Below are 18,705 nucleotides of genomic sequence, written 5' to 3'. Positions count from 1 at the left end.
TGTGTGTACGAACTTGAATGAGTTGCTGGTGCGCCACGTTGCCACAGTAAAAGGTCTGCTGGTTGTCCACAAAGCCTGGAAGTTCAGTCTCCTCAACCTCCTCTCCACTCAGCATCAACACGCTACGGGGGAAAACACAGCGTTTAGAGAAAAAACATAAAAAAAAACATCCCTGCATTCAGAGTTGACTTCACACGTATTTGTCATTCTGTAAACACTCACCGTGTCTGACCCACAAAAGACAGCACCAGCATGTCATCTGTCTCTCTGCCGGCCTCCGAGCGGAGCGGCCACAAACCTTAAAGACAATTCAACAAATCGTGTTAGAAGGAAAGGTTGCCTCCTGCGCCGTTTCCACGGGATAAAAGAAATACGATACCCAGCCGGGGCTCGATCTTTAACTATTGCATCTGTCAAATGTTAACATGTTGGGAGACGTACAGGTTGTAGATTCCTCTCAGAGAGCCATTGATTGGCCCAGAGAATAATTGCCTCTCATCAAGAGGCCAGGGGCAGGAGCCAGCAGTTGAGATTTTAGGGCAGCGATGGTCAATAAACAGCTGAAGCCTAACAAGTGCAAGCAGACCTTAACTGGCCTGTGTGTCTCATTTAAGCATCAGAGTACAGTCCTTTGAGAGGAACCTAATTTTCTAGGATTAAGAGGTGCCTGCTGTCGGTAAAAGCCTGATGGGATTCTTCAGCTTGACTGTGTACTATCGCAGAGCTCTTTGGTTTACAAAATTAAAACAAATGACTCCAAATCTAACCTTGGCACTTTTCCTATTCTTTTCAAAGGGCCGTGCCAAGACCTGTGACATCTGAGCCATCTGCTCGCGGTCCCATGCCAAGGTTGAACAAGCAACAGCTGGCGTCTTGGCCGGGCGAGGCAGGCAGATGTGCGGGCTGAAGTGGCTCCACTGTCAAGTCAGTGGAGGATTAAAGTCCAGATAGGAATCAGGACTTTAGAGGAAGGCAAGAACACACAAACCTTTGATTCCCGGCAGGTCAATGCTGGCGTGCTCGTGAATCCCAATGCCATTGCGGATGATCCGAAGAGAGCCCTCTTTGAATGCACCTGAGCATGTCACCAGCTGAAAGTGGCAAAGAGAGACACAAAGACAACGTGAAGAGGACGTTTTAAGGAGGTATGCAGTTGATCCTCTTATTTCCTCGTTTATAGATTTTTAATCTCTTTCCCGTCCCTTCTTCTTCCTCGCTACAGGCGACAGCTCCAGTTTCATGCAACATGAGTCTCGTGTTATAGTTCAAGCCATCGTTCACATCGCTAACAATGAACATGTATGGTCACTTATCATTGGTGAGTGAGCATTAACTATGGAGATGGGAACCTGGAGATACTAAAAATAAATCTAATGGGGCAAAAGGAACCAGAGCAAATAGGCGTCGACTCTCCACTTTGCTTCCGAGTGAAGTAATCAGGGCAAAGGTTATAGCAGTGTCTTTCCCACTGATTAACAATTTCGGCAATTAAAGTAGTCTGCTGGATTATTTTCCCAACTACATTACATAAAAGTGGAAAAAACAGAAAAAAGGAGTGCTTGAAAAAACCTTCAAGGGGCTCTTTGATGTAGGCGTGATCAACAGCAGCAAACTAGGAAAAAGATGACTGAGGCACTCCCATGGGTCAAAGTTTAAAAAGCTTTTATTAAAAGAGGCTAATACATTGTAAACATTAAAAAGCATCTACACGTTGCGCAAAGCCTTCATCACGATGACCAACGCGTAGGAGCTTTTTAATTTCTACAATGTATTAGCCACTTTTAATAAAGGCTTTTCAAGCTTTGGACCACAAGAGTGCCTTGGTCACCTTTTTCTTTGTTTGCTACTAAATTACATAAAGGTTTGGTAAAATAAAATTATTAAGAATAAGAATTTTCTTTAGCTTCACGAAAATAAAGTTGGGTAGTTTTGCTCTAAGAACGGTTCAAACAGAGAAATCAAAAGAGTCTTGAACTTAACTTTTCAGTTTAAGGAACAGAAGGCGTTACTTTATCTTAATCTGCTGAGACCCGGCGTCCTCATATGGGGACATAACGTTTTAGGTTTGTTGCAGCTTCTTATTCTGCTTCATTTAGACCTGTTGTCCTCAAAAGGAGACGATTTTGTCTGCCATCTAAAGGCAGCAAAGGGTCAATACACTTGTTTATTTATTCTTAGTAGCTTTTCTATTTTGATATAACATGCAAATTTAACAAATTCCCAAGTACTCGTTTGAGGACGTTGGGATTTCCAATTCTGCTTTTTTATTATTATTATTATGGTACACAATGGTGACTTAAATTGCAATATGCAGTAAAATAATACCTGTGTCCACATAATTTGTTTTCAAAAACCCACTTGCTGTTCCAAGATGTTGTTTTTTTTTTGTTTTTTTTTAAAATCCCAAATACCTATAGATCTTAATCTTCAAGAAATTAAGATGCATTCCAAATAAATCCTTGGGTCTCAGGAGGTTTTGGATTCAGTTAAATTGCACTTTACTGAAATATAACTGTCTCAGGGCACATGGCCTGAAATCTGTTAGGCAGAATACTAATACATTTTTAAAAAAAATGCTGTTTAAAAATATTTAATCATGTCCTTCAGCTAATTCCAGGTTGCTTTGTGTTGGCAGAAATGCAACAGTTTGAGATTTAAAATTGCAACTAGAAAACAAACCACTTCATTCAATCTAGTATTATTTAATAAATCGATGTTATCGTTACTTATCTAAGTCGTTGGGCATGGCAACGTACGCTTCACCACAGTCTGATCGGCACATCCCCATAAATACAACAGCGCTGTACAGGTGTCATTGTTCAAAATGTGTTTCCTCGTTAACGTCTCTCAGTGGGAAAGACGAGAACAGAAAACTCTCTGTCTCTCATTCTGCCTCCTACACCCATCTGTCCAGATGTCTTCTCTCCTTCCCGAGTTGCAGTGATTTCACTAAAAGTACCTGCTCAACATTCATTAGCTCCAACTCCAACATGAGCTCCTCATGTCCAATCGCAAACTGTTTGAAGTAGACGTAAACACAGCTGACGAGGAGAGTTTTAACGTAGTAATTACAGAACGATGTCGACACACAGGTACAAATGTTTGTAACAGCTTAGGGGCTGATCCACAGCGAGAGAATAAACCGAGCTTGGTTATCACTACGGACAGTTTAAGTGGTTGCCATAAACATCTACCAAGTTACGGTGGACGTAGCAGAGCCTAATCAGTTTAATGGCAACGCCATTAAGAACTGTGATTCTGAGGATTTTGTGAATCAGTTCATGGTAGAGCTTACAAACACGACAGTGTTGAGATTCAGCACCCTGGAGGTAAATAATTCTGGTGTCTGACTGGAGAGCGCTAGAACGTTAATAATTCATCCAGTCACGGTAGACTAACGAGATTAATACCAGAACTCACATAATCTCAGCCCCTACCACCTGCCACCCGACAGCCGCATTGTTAAGGATAAAGCCATTCAGAACCTGGCAACGGCCTCACTCCCACGTGTATGTTCTCAAGTGCCCTCACACATTCCCAGACTACCTGCCTCCTGATAGGCTTCTCATATTTGTGTATTTTACGCAGGTTTAATCAGTGTGGTTTACAGTGGCACCTCAGCGAAATAGCTGTTTATTTTCTCTGATATGACTCTTGACTGTGCTGTTGTGGGACAGGGCAGGTTATATTTATTTTTTAAACCCTCCAGCTTGTGTGTCCATCCTCTGCTACTATCTCAGCTGTCTTTAAATGTGTCCGCATCAATCCAGCAGCCCAAATGATCAGTGGATTTGCAGCAAATGGCAAATTAAAACAACTGTGATTGGATTTAGCTCTGGTTTGACAGGCTGAAGAGAGTTAAGAGTGTACAGATGAATGCAGTCAGTGCCTGATGGAGTCCTGGTCCACACCCAGGAGAGAGGCTCAGTGCTCTAGTGGACCGATGCCTTTGGAACCACATCAAGTACCCTGAGGCCTGGTGTCAAACCCTGCCAACAAAACCTTCTGTACTGTTTCTATCTCTTTCCTCCACTGTTTCATCTCCCTCTCGTCTGAGCAATTCAACACAAAGGAGGAAAGTGCTCAATTTAAAATGCTCTTTTTTGTCAAACTAATGTATTTCTGAGAGTATGGTCTTACAGCGTGTCCCAAAAGGAGATTTTTGCAAGAGAAAACAGTAAGTTATGTCTAGCTTTTATCCTGAAATGAACATGCAACGTGCCTTATCTGCATTATATTAAGAATAGAAAGGGTCTGACATCTGCAGTTTAAAAAAAAAACAGTGCTGAAGATGGATTGTTGTGACATGTGCAGAAAGGAAAGGACAAAGACGAGGCCTTCACTTAAGAAGTTTACAGGAAATAATTTGCCTTTCTCAAATAGAACGAGGAAGCTGATACAAAGGCTATTGTGTACCAAAGATGCATTTTAGGTTAAAAAGTAACTGCAGCTGTCCAGCTAAATCATTTATAGATGCAAGTGGGATACAAGGTGCATGTTAATGTCTGGTGCACAGGTGCAACAAAAAATAGGCTAGACAAAACACTCAGACTACCGAAATAAATCACAGGAATCTCCTAATTAGACATAGTTATATGTTCTGGCCAGCGGCAGCTTTGTGCTGTGGTATGTTGTATACTATAAGCCGAGCTCCCTGGAGGCAGATGCACACTGATGTATTTTCTGTAAATCACCATCAGTGCCATGTCTAGATTATTGGATTATTAAAATAAACGCCCAAAGCTACGTCAAATTCTATCTCAATTATGTCAATTCATTCATGGAATGGAATTACCTGGCCCTGGCCTTGTCTCTCCAGGTCTACCACACACATGTCCACAATGGGTCCCAGATTGGTGAAGGTCTCCATCACTGCCACATACGAGCCCTGGTCGTTGCTGTCCACGTTGAGCTGCAGGAAAACAAAACTCTCTTTACAAAAAGACTCAAGGACGGTACACTGCGGTCCGTGGATAAACGCACTATTAAATCAAAATGTAAATTTAAACATTACTTCCAAAAAGTTCCAAGACAATGACGTCCCAAACATTTCAAACAAAACCTTAAAACAGTACGTTTGGAGTTTAATCTGATTTTGTTTTAACTTTGTTTAAACAACTAAAGGTCTAAAATTCATCACTTTCACATTTCAAACTTTGGTTTTCTCGGCGCTTACCTTCACTAACTGAGAGTCGCCCAGTCTGGAGCCCACAAACACCACACCATTGTCCAGGTAGGTCAGACACTCAGCAATTGATGTCTGTCAGTGGAGAGACACGAACAAATATCAGTATTTCCTCACCCATGTCCTCAATAGTGTGGCTGCAACTATCATTATTTATCTTTGGATTAACATGCAGAGGCAGAAAGCGCCAACATCCAAACAAAAAGACATTTACTTTACAGTCAAATAATATAAAGAAAATTTAAAAGTGATTTGCTTTCTTTTATGTTGTTTAAATAAAACCAGTCAATCCAAAAAAAAAAAATCACTAATAATTTTCCACAACGAAAGAACACATCTTTAAATACACATTCAACTTTAGCATCCATCCATATCAAGTCAGCTATTGTACAGGAAACACCAACACTCTACTGTACATAAAAGGTCAAGGGGTTCCCACTTCGACACCAACACTTGATCATGTTGCTGTTACCCCATTAATTCCTGTCTCTCTCCAATGATTACTATCCCACAAAGGTGGAAAGAGCCACATAAAATAATTGTTGAACGCCTCAGTCAATACGGCTGACCAAGCATAAAACCAGCACTAAACAGTGATTTAAGATTAGTGCCAAAAACGAATCGATTCTCAATTTTGACACGTGATTTAAATCCAAATAACAAAGCTTATACAAACAGAAGCCATAACGCACTATTCCGGCAATTCTGCCATCCTCGTTTTAAGAGTCGTCCACACAGCGAGTAATTATGAGAACTTAATTTAGGCACCAGTAATTTCATATAAGCAAATAATTGTTAACGCTGACCTTTGACACATCCGAGGAAAAATAATTGTGTGATGATTTGACATTGAAAACAACCACTAAGTCATCTCACTGCAGCAACAGAAAGGTCAGTGAATTTCAATATAAATGAACAGTGCTGGTTTAAGTCGTAATTATTATTGCTTGTTTGCCAAATATAAAAGAAGAAATGTGACATAATTGACCTCTGGGTCCGTTTACTTTTTAAAGCAATTTGAAAAACAGACATAACTCCGTTTGACACGTAACCTCATCAGCTCTGAAGGTTTGAGCCCCTGTATAATATTACGTTTGATTAAACAAAAAAAAAAAAAACCTGACCAATCAAGGTAAAAGTGTTTTGATACCAAGACATTTCTAGCGATCATTTAACCCTTCAACCTTCTGCTGGCTCATATATGGGACAGCAGTAACTTTTTGAACCAATCGGATCTCTGTTTGTGTCTATGTCAACCTTTAATTCATTGTTGTGTTCCTCAAACCATTACTGACCCATGTTTCTTTGCAGCAAGATGCATTAACCAGCTCAGAAAGTCTATAAGGGAACAAGACCATGAAAGGGTGCACATCTGCCACAGTGCTTAGTAGGTAGGTGGTATGTGTCATAGCAACATCAACAACAGGACCCAAGGTCTCCTTGTTTTCTTTCTGTAGTGAACCCTGGTGCAATGTCATTCCCGAGACATGTGCATCCACCAAACCACCTGTTTGATGCAAAAGGAAATATGATTCATCAGACCAGGCCGCTGTCGGTTGCTGCTCTGGTTCTGATGCTCAGATGCTGACTGTAGATGTATTCTGACATCTTTCTATCAGAAAGCGTTTTCATTCTTCAGCAATTTCAGCTACGGTGGCTCATCTGTTGGACACACGGGTCAGTCTTGTTAGTTATGGCTAATCGTTGTCAACTACGTTTTAAAATTCCACCTCCTTAGTGTGAATGTGGTGTTGTAGACACAGTAAATACAGGGCTGAGTTTTTGAACGCAGAGCTGCTCTTGTTTATACCAACTGAGACTAATGCCTAATTTAAAGGTCTGTGCAGGGCTACACAATGACCTTGCGCATGGACCCTCTGTCGGTTTTAGACACTTGAGCTCGTCAGTCTGACTCTGTACCAACTCCACCCAAACGCTAGACAGCGCCGTGTCTTTTTTTCCCCAGTCATGTTTATCTTTGTTTGTACTTCCTGCTCCGCATTCAACAGTGGCGACTGAACCTTTCGCTAAAATTTCGTCCAAATTCCACCAAAAATACCAATGTCTCTATCTCCAAACCTACTCTGTTAACCTTTCCGATTCTTTACCGACCCAAATAAATCAATTCTAAAATTGCAGAGATGGAGAAGCAGCCGGAAATACTACAGAGAAAACATATAACTACCAAGCGGACCAATCACAGCTCTTGCGCTCTGTGTCGCATCTCATCAGTGTGACTACAGAACAAATACAGGCCTGACTTTTTAACGCAGAGCTGCTCCTGTCTATACCGACCGAACAGACTGGGCCTAATAGTGTAATAGTTCAGATGTTTTTGAGAAGCAATTTGTTTCCAGCCACTTCTTCTTCTCTGCTTGATTGTTTCTAGCTTCAACATCACTCTGAGAACTAGCAGGAAAACCACTTATTTCCAAAGTCTTTGGCGAACCATTAGCGAAAGGCGCTCAAACCAAACGCTGCGCCTTTAACCTGAGGTTTACCTACAAAGGCTGTGCTGAAAACCAGTCAATGCCTAAATCAACTTTAAAGAGATAAGTGACGCCCTGGCAGGCCAGCAACAAAGGAGTGGGATCATTTTTCTCATCTTCTGTACAAGTGTAGACAGATCCATTAGCGTCTGCCAGGGACATAAACCATTAAAAAGTCAATTGTAACAAAAGAGGATAGAGGAGGTAGCGGGAGAAAAAGACAGCAGTGAGAATAATCAACAAGCAAACAGAAAGGGCGGTTAGGAACAGATGGGATGGACGCCAGCGGAAAGGCAGGTGGATAAACAGAGTGGAGATAGACAGCGACAAAGAGATGAATGTAGGACCTCTCCGAGCAGCTCCACGTGCAGGTCTTTGAGCGTCACCGTGCCGTCCATTTGCTCCTCCTTCTCCAACAGCAGCATGAACAGACGTCCCTCCATGTCCCCGAGCAGGTAGCGGGAGCCGTTGGGGTCCACCCGGTTGTGGCAGACAATGGTGCTTTGCTGCGATTGAGAGCAGAGGACATAAAAGAAAAAACAATCTTTAGAAAACAGCGCTCAACAGCACCTTGAACTAAATGCTCAGCCTGATGCATTAACTAAAGCGTATGAAAAAGTAAAGAGATACAGCCGGAGTCCTGCCTTCGGTATGTTTGTTTTATTAGCCCTCATCATGTTTTCTTAGGTACCTGCAGCCCCCAGGAAGATGTGTGTACTACGAGAGCACAGCTAAGAAGCTTTATACCCAAAGTGAGGAATCCAGCGTCGTCTCATCCCAATCTGTGTTTTATAAACTACAATTTGAATACAAATATATCCCAAACCATATAGCTATGTTGTCTTTGGACCGTGGGAAGAAGCTGGAGAAAGTTCACGTAAGCACAAAGAGAAGGGCCCCAGAACCTCCATACTGTGAGCCGACAGTGCTAACTACTGCTCCACCCACACAGTGCTATTAGTATTAAAAACTGTGTGGCACACTCACAGTTAGAGCCTGACAAAATGTTGGACGAAGATTTATTTTCATGTTTGAAACTGACAATTTATGAGCTATTTATACTCTGTTTTTTAAAATCATTATTTTAAGACTCATTTCGGTTTGTGACACAAGTTTTCTCAGTCTATGTGTCAAGAAACCAAACAAAATATGGTCCAGAAAATGTTTTTCTTTAGTAAAACTATGTGCCAAACATGTGTACTGTAACAATACCCTGTATGAAGGGGTCGGTGGGAATAAAAATAAGATAGTTTCTATATAAAATAAAGCGATACTGCAAGGTAGGAAATGGAGAAACAGTCACAATTCACTGTGCAAAGACAGGTTGAATTCTCCAGTTTGCTCGCTCACTACAGCGTGTGCATGTTAAGTGAACATTATTCTCCTATAATCGACATCATCTTCAGGTCTTTGCAGTTAACTGTCAGGTTGCGTGTTTCTCCACAGATCCATTATTGAGTAAAACAACGTCTTCTTCACCTGCAAAGCAATCTTCTCTTGATCTACAAACAAAACATCACGGCCTCCACTACACAGTTGCTCAGGTGGTTCATACTTGCAAATCGTTTAACATCTCTACAAACACACGGTTTCGTGACCACGTTTCAAAACTTTGGTTTTGGATACCACGTCCTTTCACTGTTCTTGTCCTTGTGGAAAATGAAGCAGCTAAAGTTTTCTTCTTGGTTGTGGTTTTGAAGCCAGCATCAGAATTCACATTGCTCCCGTTCATTCTTTAGTTTCAGTTGCTGCTGCAGGTTTGTCGTGCTGCAACTTTTATTTTTTTGACAAACTCCTTGCAAACTTTAAACTTATCATATCAGACGATGCAAAAAAAACAACCTACTTCCATATCGGTGAGGTAACACAACTATCTTATCTTTATATCTATTCAGTATTTTGTCATCTCATAGCTGCCCTTATTCGTGTTTGTGCCAGCAAAACCTAAAAATACATCGATACTGAGATTGTTCAGTAATAAAAATGTGAATTAATCAATGGGGAATGCTTGGTTGCTTAGACACATTTTGCATATTTTTTTAATTTTCTCACAGAAATTCAAATTTCTTTTAATACACATCAACATGAATTGAACATATTTTAGTAAATGGATAAGGGATAGCAAAATATTGAATGCAAAATTATAATAATAATGTATTTTTCTAAATAAAACCAGGCCCTGCTTAATCTCTCCATCAGTTTGTGGGTCCTTGGCCGAAAAATGTTGAAGACCCCGGGTTTAGGGCATTTTAAAGTTGAAAAAGTAACTTGGAAACTTCTTCAGGACAAGCAAAAGCAAAAGCAACACTGATTTTTCATCTTGTGACGTGTAATCTGTGACATATAGTCAATGCTGAGAAATCTGTCCTGCACTCTGATTTACTGGTCATATTAATATCTATATAATGATGCCTGACTTTAAAGGTCTAATCATCTTATCGACAGGTTTTCTTTCCAAATAAGGCTCCAGAGCTGGTTAAATGAGTGAAGGGAAGAAACTCTACTGTGGCAAAAGTATCAACATCCCGGTTTCGCTCAGCCTTCAGGCCTGTTAATAATCTGGCCTCTTCAAAGAACCAGAACCGGGCTGCACCGAAACTTCTTCCAAAGTCTCTATTTTTCCCTTCGCTACAACCATAGGACACGCTGCACAGCTGGATAGAGTGGAAGCCGTGATTGGATTTGGCATTAAAGGCACATGGTGTGACTCAGGCTGCTCTACTTTTCCTTCAAAAGAGGATCCTGTTGTTATCGTTGTGTACTGTACTGGCTGAGTCAATTTCTCACTTGATCAAACCTTTACAAAACTAATTTTCACGATCCTCTCGCCTGTGGCATTGCTTACATCTTTTGTCAAAACGTAGAGCCGCTTTCATTTTCACAGCTTCACAATCCGCTGGCATTCCTCTCGAATATGTGGCAGGCAATTAGCATTTCAGGAACCAGTCTACTGGTCCAACACAGTCTAGTCTATCAAACAAACAAACAAAAAAAAAAGTATTTCGCTGGCGTACATACATTCAACAGGACTCCACGCTTTCAGTGGACGAAAATTCGCGGTTTCCATTCCGCCGTGTTTCCTCGGCAAAGCTAAAAGGAGCGTGCGTTTTTAGCTGAATGCAAATATTACATTAGGCGTGAAAAACAACTCCTGAGTAAAAAAAAACTCGCAATTTCATTTCAAACTGGGTTTCAATCGTCACAGAGCAGCTACAGAAGCCCCACCGCCGCTTTCCTCTCCTCACCCTGAAGAATGCGAGCAAAGCTACAGAGACAGAGGGAGAGAGATCTGTGAGATGGTTAAATGTGGAAGCAGCTTGAGGCTTTTAAAGACAGAACAGATCAGCGGGACACAGATGTTTGCGGTTGATCAAAGTGCAGCGTCTGAAGCCATCATTGTGCTGCTTTTCTATTTTGGATTATAGCTTCACGGTAAGGACAACTTTGCTGGTGCAGCTAAATAAAGCCAGACAAAAAGTAATGGAACAAGTATGAACGCTTATTTGCCCACTTGAATACCTGCAGCGTTTCCGTGCTGGTGTCTGATGAGGTTACCCGTTAGCAGGGCTAGATTTCTGAGACGCTGTTACATATTGTGTTCAAACATCGGAGAATCCGGCCACGTTTTAGTTCAAAGAAGTATCTTATTACAAGACATTTTATTAACAATCTCAAAGTGGAACTTCAGTCCTGTCATCTGCCGTTTAGTTCTGGGTCTTGCTGTTTTTCCATTACCCCTAGAGATGCGAAAAACCCAAATACCGCAATAAAAACACTTACATTTCGAAAAAACTCTCAAATATCGCTAAAACACTTTTACGCTCTCATGATGTGGTTTATCAGACGTATCGATACAGAAGTTCATTGCAAAAGTGCGATGGAAACACTTTTTTTGTATGACGCAGGGGGTCATGTGACCAGTCCATCTTCCTCAAAGTGAAGTCTCACGTGGCAAGAATTTAAGAGAATTATGGGACTTTATGAGAGTTATCGGCTCATTCACAAAACGTTTTTCTATAGAAACACGTACACAGGGGCAATTGTACTTTATCAAAACTTCAGAAATATAATTTTTATTTTTGTGGAAACACAGCTAGTGATGTTTTTATGTTTATATTACTAAAATAATGCAGCACTTTGTGGACAAATTAGGAACACGTGTCAATTTCCTTTAAAAAATTGCAAATTTCCTTTTGCAAATTCATCGCGCGGTTCAGACTGAACCCTCTGTTGGGCCGTACGTTTGACACCTCTCATCTAGAGCTTCCTAACTTTGGCGAGATGTTACAAAACTACTAAAACTGTCACTAACACAGTTGTGCCATAACACCGACTTAATGAACACAGTGTGTACACCCACTAAGCTTTGCTACAATTCATACTTTGAAAAATGGGCTCTGTCAGTCTTCACCTGGTATCATGCATTTGGTTTTTATCAAGTACATATGTAGCATGTTTGCTTTATCCAGGGGCACGTATGAACTCATCTGATCGTTTCTGATTCTCTCTTCTTCTCTTTATCCTCCAGTCTCCTCGCGGCAGGCCTCAAGCAGATGGGTTCTCCTTTATGAGCTTGGTTTCTTCTTGTTAAAAAAAGTGTTTTGCCGCCGCTGCCTTAGAGTTTGCTCTCGCTTTCAGTATTTTGGTTCGGTTCAGTGTCTTGAAACCATTTTGAAATTTTAATTTGAACTGAAATAAAACAACTAAAGGGGGGGGGGGGGTGCCAAAGACCACAGTTTGGATTAGTTTGCAGCTGATGAGCTCACCCACATTATTCCAACAGTTGATGCAGTGGCTTGTAATTTGGATTACATTTCGGGGGAGGAAAAAATATCTCTCCATGCAACTGGACGGTCCTGCAACTAATCAGAGCCATTTTGTTGTAAACAAATTCAGCCGAGTACGTCACTGTTACCCTTCTGTCCTTCACCTCATAAAGGCCTCCCAAATGGTTTCCGCCCTGCAGATCTTTGCTTAATCAGTTCATAACAGAGGGGAACCAATTTTCCAACAACACAAACAACATGTGAGAATCAAAAGTGCGAATTATGAAAAAAAGAAAGTCAGGTTATATCTCCAGTTGCCTTGAATGTGGAAATAAGCGAGCTAATAACAGTGTTGGATCAAAACAAATCGTACAAGACGCACTGCAAAGACGCTCTTGATGCCGTCATATGCAAAATGTAGTGCAGATTCGTGTCTCTGTGTGTGTACTCAAGCGGGGGTTAGCTTTTCTTAGATACAAGCAGGGCGTTAAAGAAAAAAAAAAAGGTTTTAGACACAATGGTAACACCTGAAACTTATTCAGTTTTCAGTGGCACTCACGCAAAAGTGCATCCGAGTGTGAGCAGCTCAATTTAAACAAAGGAAACTTTTCTATTTCATCACACCAATTTTAAGTACCTCACTCTTTTTATCTACAGCACGTGGATTATGAATTATTGCCTGGAAGCCGCTGAGCGAAAACAACTTTTTTTTTCTAAATGTCAAATGAGAAAAATCCCCCAAAAAATTTGATAATGAACCTTGAAAAGGCACAAATCAATCAACTCCATATCAGATTTACACGCTACTTATCGGCTCAGCCAACAGCTCAGGCGCAGACGTTCGTTTTAACTCGAAGTGACAAGATAATAAAGCTACGCGGCTCCAAATTAGAAGCTAGCACATCCGAACAATTTGATTGTTCTTTTCCAAAACGTATAGTACGACAGGAGAGGACGGTATCTAATTATAGAAGCAGGAGGCTGCTGGGGAGCTCCTTTGGGCCTTGAGCTCAGTTAAATATAAGCAGAGCGGCACAGAAAACGACTTAAAGTTGATGCCGTTAAAAGAGGCGCTGTATCGAAAGTCATCATCATAATAAACCTGCCAATATATGCAGCCTTACATCAATCAAGCATGCACCTCAAGGTTGCTGTTTCATTTACATGTATTAAAACACTATGCAAAACACTGCTTAACACAATTTTCATTTTAGCCTCTTTCGCTATGACAACAGCCTCCATGCTAATGACGCCTCTCTGAAATAGGCTGGCACCTCCGATGGTGCACCAGCTCTGGAAATGACTTTACACAACTTTACTGAAGTTTTCCTCTGCACTGGGATGTAATGATGTGTAATATTTTCACATAGATAGAATGTTGTTGCATCCTATTTAAATACAATTGATTAGCATTGAAGTTAGCAGCTTTACGTGTGAGGTAGATAACGTTTTTTGCCAATTTGGTCACGTAACCAGAAGGAAAAACAGAATGTTTCCCTAATAAATTTCTTTACTATTATATTATAATCCCATTATTTTCTGTTTTAGTGTAACTCAATTCTACTCCGGTGCAGTTAAAAGGTTTAAAGGAACAGCTGTAGCGTAGACTTTTTAATGAACGTACGGCAAAACAGGCCTCGATCAACACCTCTGGGTCAATGTATTTACCTTGATAGTGGGCGGTGCAATGGCCAAGTATTTGTCTCCATTGTGGTAGGTGATGGACTCTTGTCCTATGATTATAGCGCCACCAAATGGCTCTGGCACTAAAATACAAGCACACGGGCGAGAAAATCTGTGTTAAACCTGTGCAATTTCAGACAAATTGTACATTCAAGGCAAGTATACCCGACGGCAACAACTCATGCTTTCTCTTTCAATTCATAACTTATGTTTTCAGTTAATCAAATAAATCATTACGCTGCCTCAACTTCGACTCAGCCAGAGAAAAGTCTGAGAGGTGAATCAAGGAGGAAATACAGTGCGGTGTGGTCTAAAATGATGGATCAAATCTTAACATTCACACCAGCTTGTGTCAAAAACAAATAATGACAAATAAAAATTAATAATAAACTACTATGTCTCAGCCTACCTGGGATGACCATAGATGCTTCAGCCTCCACGTTCTCCTGTTTCCAGGGGCCCTTGTTGAACTCCTTCTCCCTCAAAGAAACCTCGTAGGTCTTCACGTGTCGTCCCTGAGGGTCCTACGATACACAACAGAACAGGAATTAATTTATTATTTAACGTAAATTAAATAAAAACAAATGCCACTGCTCTGCTCAGGTAATACTTGGTTCAAATAAATGCAAACGTCCAACTTATATATATATTTTCAAGTACGGCGCTCGCCCTACAGTACCTGGTAGATGAAGCAGACAGTTGGGGCCTGGCAGCCGTACAGGAAGTGAACGTCGATGACCTGCAGCTCCTCCAATCTTATGTTGAAAGCTTTGAGCTCGCGGTTGTCCCGGTCCAACGGGATCACCTTGAACAGCCCGTCATACAGCCGCAGGCCAATCATGCGGCATTCAGGGTCCACGATGCCGATAATACCCGTCTCCGATGGACGTCCAATGCGATCCTGCAAAAGGGGCATTCGGTTTGGAAAGTTTTCAGAATGACAGAAATAACATTGGGTGAATTCTCAGAATACTACTGCAGAATATGGAACTGCAAGTTTTGACAGCTTTTAAGTTACAGGCACACAACACCTGAAATAAAGGGCAACTGTGGCGTCATGTTACTTGGGTCTGAGCCAAATGTACTGGAACACAAGGCAAAAACTACAGCAGCTACGGCTGGTGGGCACATAAGTCTGTGCTTGTGTTAAGGGGGGTAAACCATAAGAGAATCTACAAGTTGGAAAGCTCAGCGACTAGGAAGAGCTGCGAACTATTATATAGAGCTGACCTCTGCTAGATAATGCTTATCAGTTTGTCTACAGTTTATTGTAGACCAACCTCAGTGTTTTATTGTACTCAAATACCAGACTGATATGACGACCTAATTTCTCTTCAGTGATGAATTAAGTTATTTATCTATCTATCTGTCTATTTATTTTAGATGATCCTATCATCAACCACATGACTACAACCACCTGTGTAATATTGTTTATCTCTCTCCCTTTTGCCTCCCGCAAAGTTCAGGTGCGTCAGGATATAAACAACAGACCTTCTGAGAGGAGAGTGTCCTATTGTGTCTGGCACCAGGAAATCTTTGAGTACTATGGGTTGAGGGGGAGACGTCTCTGTGAATCGGGCTCGTTCTAGAGCAACCCACAGATAATTGATCAGTTTTGGGGTATGGGGAGTTTGGAAGCCAAACCAACAGCTTAGGTTGTTCTTATTTTATTATTTTTTAGCTGTTCTTAAGCTGTTTTTGTGTGGGAGGCTTCACTGTCCTGCTGGGGATGGCTGCTGCAATTAGATAGGTGTTGCTCTGGGCTGGAGGTGCCTGGTCAGCAATAATGTTTAGAAGTTCAGTATGTGTCTTTACAACATCAACATATTGTATGTCGTCTACAGTGTCTCCAATTTAAACTAAAATGACTGATGTAATTCTTTTTTTTTCTCTTTTTTTAAAATTCATTATATACATGATCTCTGTATTTTACACATGTAAATTGGTTAAATTGTTTTGACATCTTTAAAATAAGTTAATTAATAAACAAATAAACATGAATACCAGGAACACATTTCTTAGCAGAACATTGCCACAAGATTATTAATATTATTCACTTGTTAATGTTGTGGCTGATCGGTGTATTTGTGTATTTAAATGTTAAGACTTCATGACTTTGTGACTACCATCACTTCTGTTCTTTTGTTCTGGTTCTCAAAGATGAAGCACCAATCAGAGTGAGTGCCATCAGTGGAGGCCAGGCTAACTTAAATTTTTTCTTATTGTATTAAACAAAGAAAATCTAATGTTAAATGTATATATTTTTTTGCTAATTTAGATTAAAGCAGATTGCTACGAACATGTGTCATAACTGCACAACGAGCCAATGAATTTAGACGATCTAAATTAAGTTTGCGTATTTTAACAAAACCAAGTGACATTCATGTTTATAGCAGAGACGTTAAGGTTGCCAAGATGCCGTCTCACCCACCTGAACGTTGCCATGAGCCCGGGTGATGATGTCGATGCTCTCCCCGGTCTGTTTGTACTCAAGGATGCAGGCGTTGTACTTGGATGTGAGGATGAACAGCAGATCCTTGCTCTCACCCTGGAACAGACACACACACAGTTCTCATTTTTAACAAAAGCCATGTCGTTAATGCCAATTATTATTATTGTCTCATGTGTGTTTGGGTGAATGTGGCACATGCATCTGCCAGACACAACACAGACTTGTGTGAAATAATCTGTCACTGTCCAAACATACACAAATGTCTAATAAATGAGTGAGTGCAGCCAAAGTCAAACATCGAGGAAGACGGACTAAAAGCCTGCTTACAATGTATAAGAAGTTTCATTTTGTTATCACACACAAACAGCACTCACCTTGGGCCGGAAAAGCTCCATGACGGAAATTTTGCCGTACATGCCCACTTCTTTGACGGGCCTCAGCCCCTCTGCTGTGACCACATAGATCTCCAGGCGTGTGTTTTTTGCTATGAGCAGATTGAGGTCGTCCGCCGAGGTGAAGTGACCTGTAGACATTTATAATATGTTATTAACCATGTTGTTGAGGTGAAAGTAGTGGCTGAATAGATGATTGACATATATATCTAAATGAAGGATCTAAATAAGTACTAAACACACTCCTAAGAAATACTATTAACAACACAAGCTACCTGAAATAAATTACCTTGAGTATATTTTAAATGTTAAAAAGTAGTTTTAGCTAAAATAACCAATCACACCCACTTAGCCATGAAAACAAGATCCTTTTATCAGATTTATTTTTACTTTTTTTTGCTTGACTAGAGTCTCAACGTCCAAATTCTCACCTGCAACTGGAGGAATGTGTTCAGATTTTCCCAATAAATGCTTCAAATGTTTTCCTAATAATTATAATAAAACCTAAACACCCCACCAGTCATTAAGAACTGTAACTTGTAATAGTTTCTAATTTTATACCCGTAAAATAGGATCCAAATATTTGTGATTCACAGCTATACTTGCTGGCCAGTTCATTAGGTACACTAGTAAAAACAAATGCAGACTAATATAAACAGTCATGCACAAAATCGTAAAGTTAAAGGTTATGGTATTCAGCATTTATTTAAAAATGACAGAAATCTGTCTATTTAGAAGTGTTTTCGTTTTGGTAGCTGTGGTTTCTCTATTGAATTGCATGGTGTCGTACATACACGTGTTTCTATTATTTTGTCTACCCCATTTTTATGGTTAAATAACAGGAACGCGTTTGTGCACCACAATAACTACAGAGCACACGAGTCACGTCTGTCTGATGCCGTTTTAACACAAAATGAACACTGTTAACAGTGATGACGCAAGGATTTACTGCTATATTGGAACATAACTACTTCCACCAGTGTACCTAATGTTTTGGCAAGTGAATGCATATCAACACAGTAAAGACAGAGACAACGCATGTCATCTTAAAATCATATCACGACTACAAAAAAAAAGAAAAAAGAAAAAAAGAAGAAGGTCTCTATACTGAATGATGCCGATCTAAGTGTAATAACTGTTTAAACACGTAGCAGTAGTAAGAATTGGTTTCTTATCTAAATCATCTACTATGCATCTTGTTCCTTTTTCCACGAGACGAACGTGTTGTTGCAGCTTATAAACGAGGGACACAGTGTGATTTGATTTTTGTCAACAGGAGGAAACGCAGTTTAATATACGGTTTAATATATAAGTAAACATGCACAATAACAGCTTCGCTGGCTGGATCATATTCACTTTACAACAAGCGGGACATCGAGAGTTAAGAGGCGTCTGCGTCAAAACTTGAACACGCACAAGTCGAGCAAGTAAACATTTTTTGAGTTAGCAAAACAACAGCTAGCTGCCACCACAGGCCCGTCTGCAGCACTTTGGTTGTAGCGCGGGAGCTCAGCTAGCACGCAGGTGGAAAATGTTTCATCAGTGCACGAAAAAAAAAACAAAATCACAGCCCGTGCTTACCTGTGATGCAGGCGCTGACCGCCGTGGGCTTCTGGGCTGTTACCACGTAGTTGTACGACATCTTTGACAACAACAAAAGACAAACACCGGAGGAGTGTTTAATCCCGCACAACTGACAAAATCATTGATAATAAGACTCACGGAAGTAGTTAGCCGA

The 18,705-nt window shown here is 40.6% G+C and overlaps 1 protein-coding gene across 1 annotated transcript in view; it reads right to left on the bottom strand.

Moving 5' to 3' along the window:
* The window catches only part of ddb1 (damage-specific DNA binding protein 1), a 50,518-nt gene extending 31,813 nt beyond the window's left edge, over window positions 1-18,705 (bottom strand). The window contains exons 1-12 of the mRNA XM_047580333.1: window positions 18,549-18,705; window positions 16,950-17,098; window positions 16,555-16,671; window positions 14,803-15,024; window positions 14,533-14,647; window positions 14,109-14,206; window positions 8,022-8,180; window positions 5,177-5,260; window positions 4,796-4,912; window positions 989-1,091; window positions 223-298; window positions 14-122 (exon numbers count right to left, since the gene is read on the bottom strand). Of these exons, the coding sequence (XP_047436289.1) occupies window positions 14-122; window positions 223-298; window positions 989-1,091; window positions 4,796-4,912; window positions 5,177-5,260; window positions 8,022-8,180; window positions 14,109-14,206; window positions 14,533-14,647; window positions 14,803-15,024; window positions 16,555-16,671; window positions 16,950-17,098; window positions 18,549-18,609 (1,410 nt within the window). The 5' untranslated portion in view covers window positions 18,610-18,705. The remainder of the gene's footprint in view (window positions 1-13; window positions 123-222; window positions 299-988; window positions 1,092-4,795; window positions 4,913-5,176; window positions 5,261-8,021; window positions 8,181-14,108; window positions 14,207-14,532; window positions 14,648-14,802; window positions 15,025-16,554; window positions 16,672-16,949; window positions 17,099-18,548) is intronic.

The sequence above is a fragment of the Mugil cephalus genome, chromosome 3, assembly GCF_022458985.1.
Source record: "Mugil cephalus isolate CIBA_MC_2020 chromosome 3, CIBA_Mcephalus_1.1, whole genome shotgun sequence".
Classification (NCBI taxonomy): domain Eukaryota; kingdom Metazoa; phylum Chordata; class Actinopteri; order Mugiliformes; family Mugilidae; genus Mugil; species Mugil cephalus.
This window is presented reverse-complemented; position numbering and strand designations above follow the sequence as displayed.